The sequence below is a fragment of the Brassica oleracea genome, chromosome C2, assembly GCF_000695525.1.
Source record: "Brassica oleracea var. oleracea cultivar TO1000 chromosome C2, BOL, whole genome shotgun sequence".
NCBI lineage: Eukaryota > Viridiplantae > Streptophyta > Magnoliopsida > Brassicales > Brassicaceae > Brassica > Brassica oleracea.
Genome location: NC_027749.1, coordinates 23939468 through 23940953, shown reverse-complemented (window position 1 = coordinate 23940953; position 1486 = coordinate 23939468). Strand labels below are relative to the sequence as shown.

The 1486-nt window shown below is 35.5% G+C and overlaps 1 protein-coding gene across 1 annotated transcript; it reads right to left on the bottom strand.

Moving 5' to 3' along the window:
- Positions 1 to 637: 637 nt before the first annotated feature.
- LOC106325886 (defensin-like protein 1) lies at positions 638 to 1251 on the bottom strand. The gene is made up of 2 exons (XM_013763937.1): positions 1060 to 1251; positions 638 to 950 (listed from the first exon to the last, which is right to left on the bottom strand). Exons 1-2 carry the CDS (start codon positions 1121 to 1123, stop codon positions 772 to 774), a joined length of 243 nt encoding a protein of 80 aa, XP_013619391.1. The 5' UTR covers positions 1124 to 1251; the 3' UTR covers positions 638 to 771.
- Between the last annotated feature and the right edge of the window lie 235 nt (positions 1252 to 1486).

Sequence of the window (1486 nt, the reverse complement as noted above, 5' to 3'; positions counted from 1 at the left end):
GTAAGAAAGGGCATTGTTAAAGTTTGACAAGTGAAAATAGTTTGCATGCCATCTACGTTATGAGCGAAATTTGAGGCTCCATAATTCTGTTGCATCTTCTCCTCCAATCATCTTCAAAACCATAGACAGACTGATCCGGAACATTCTCCTTGCAAGGAAGAACTTCAAGTCATTCAAGAACCTTATGCAAGTGTGGCTAAAGCACTCATAGTTAGTGGTTGTTTGCTCTGTTTAGCTTTCAACTAGTCTAGTCTCTTTCGTTGTTTATTAATCTTTTTTTTGGCAACGTATGACTAATCCGCCTTCTTTTTGGTACATGTACAAACTCTTTCATTTTTAATGATATTCACATACTTATAAAAAAAAAAATTGCATGACATATGGCCCATAATTCACAAACGAAAACTATGGTCGAGATATTGTGCCATATGTAATATAGCTGAGGTTTGTCCATTTGAGATTCTCTTATATATCTTATATCCGTATCTCAAATCCATCTAAGCCAATAATTGTGTTTATAAAAACCTAATTATGTAGATCTTTGTTTTCTACAACAAAACAAGCTACTCATAAACATTTTAAACGTAAACTGACGCATTTTTAGCAGAACATGCATTGAGTCTATGCTATTTTACGGTGCATAAAACTTTATATTATAACCGAACCAACATAACATATCAGGTACATGTCATAAAATCACTCATTGATAGTGACACAGACTTATTTTATGTAAATTACACAAAACTAACCACCAGAGAGTTTGCGCATAAGTTAACAAGGGAAGTAGCAAATACACTTGTGAGCTGGGAAGACATAGTTGCAAGATCCATGTCGTGCTTTCTCAAGGTTAATGCACTGATTCTTGCATGCGTTATTGTTTCCACAGACTCCTGACCATGTCCCACTTGGCCTCTCGCACAACTTCTGTGCTTCCACCATTGTTGGTGCTTCTGTAGATACATATATCTCACGAGGTTAATTATCAAACTATTATGAAAAAGAAAAAAAAGATACAAATCTAAAATTTTCATGCGTGTGATTAGACAGATCATTACTCACCGAGAGCAGCGAAAAGAACAAGAGCAGCAAAAAGTAGGGCAATGATGGAAGCAAACTTAGCCATGATCACTAGTAATACTTTAGTTTTCAATGTATATATGTGTGTGAAGTGTGAAGAAATAAGCTTACGATCAACCTCTATTTATAGTAGAGAAAACTGATGAGTATGTTATCCACTTATGGTGCATCTTATGGTTAAGTGTATAACCCCACAAAATAATCCAATACCGTCTTCTAGTATACAATGCCAACACGCAAAGTAATTCATGCATGATAGACGATAAGATGTTGACAAAATCATAAACAGTGTGCTGATCGTGTCTCGTTTCACTAAACTGTTCATTTGCAATTTGACTCGGTGGCTAAAACGACTGTTCACACAGCCGGCTTATTTGACTTGGTCAAGAAGTTATATATCTTCACCAAA

What these genes read in the sequence shown, in the direction of transcription:
- LOC106325886 (XM_013763937.1), bottom strand. Translation starts at nt 1,123, where the DNA reads ATGGCTAAGTTTGCTTCCATCATTGCCCTACTTTTTGCTGCTCTTGTT. An exon ending in TGTTCTTTTCGCTGCTCTCG is followed by an intron (nt 951 to 1,059) that starts GTGAGTAATGAT and finishes ATGTATCTACAG; the next exon opens with AAGCACCAACAATGGTGGAA.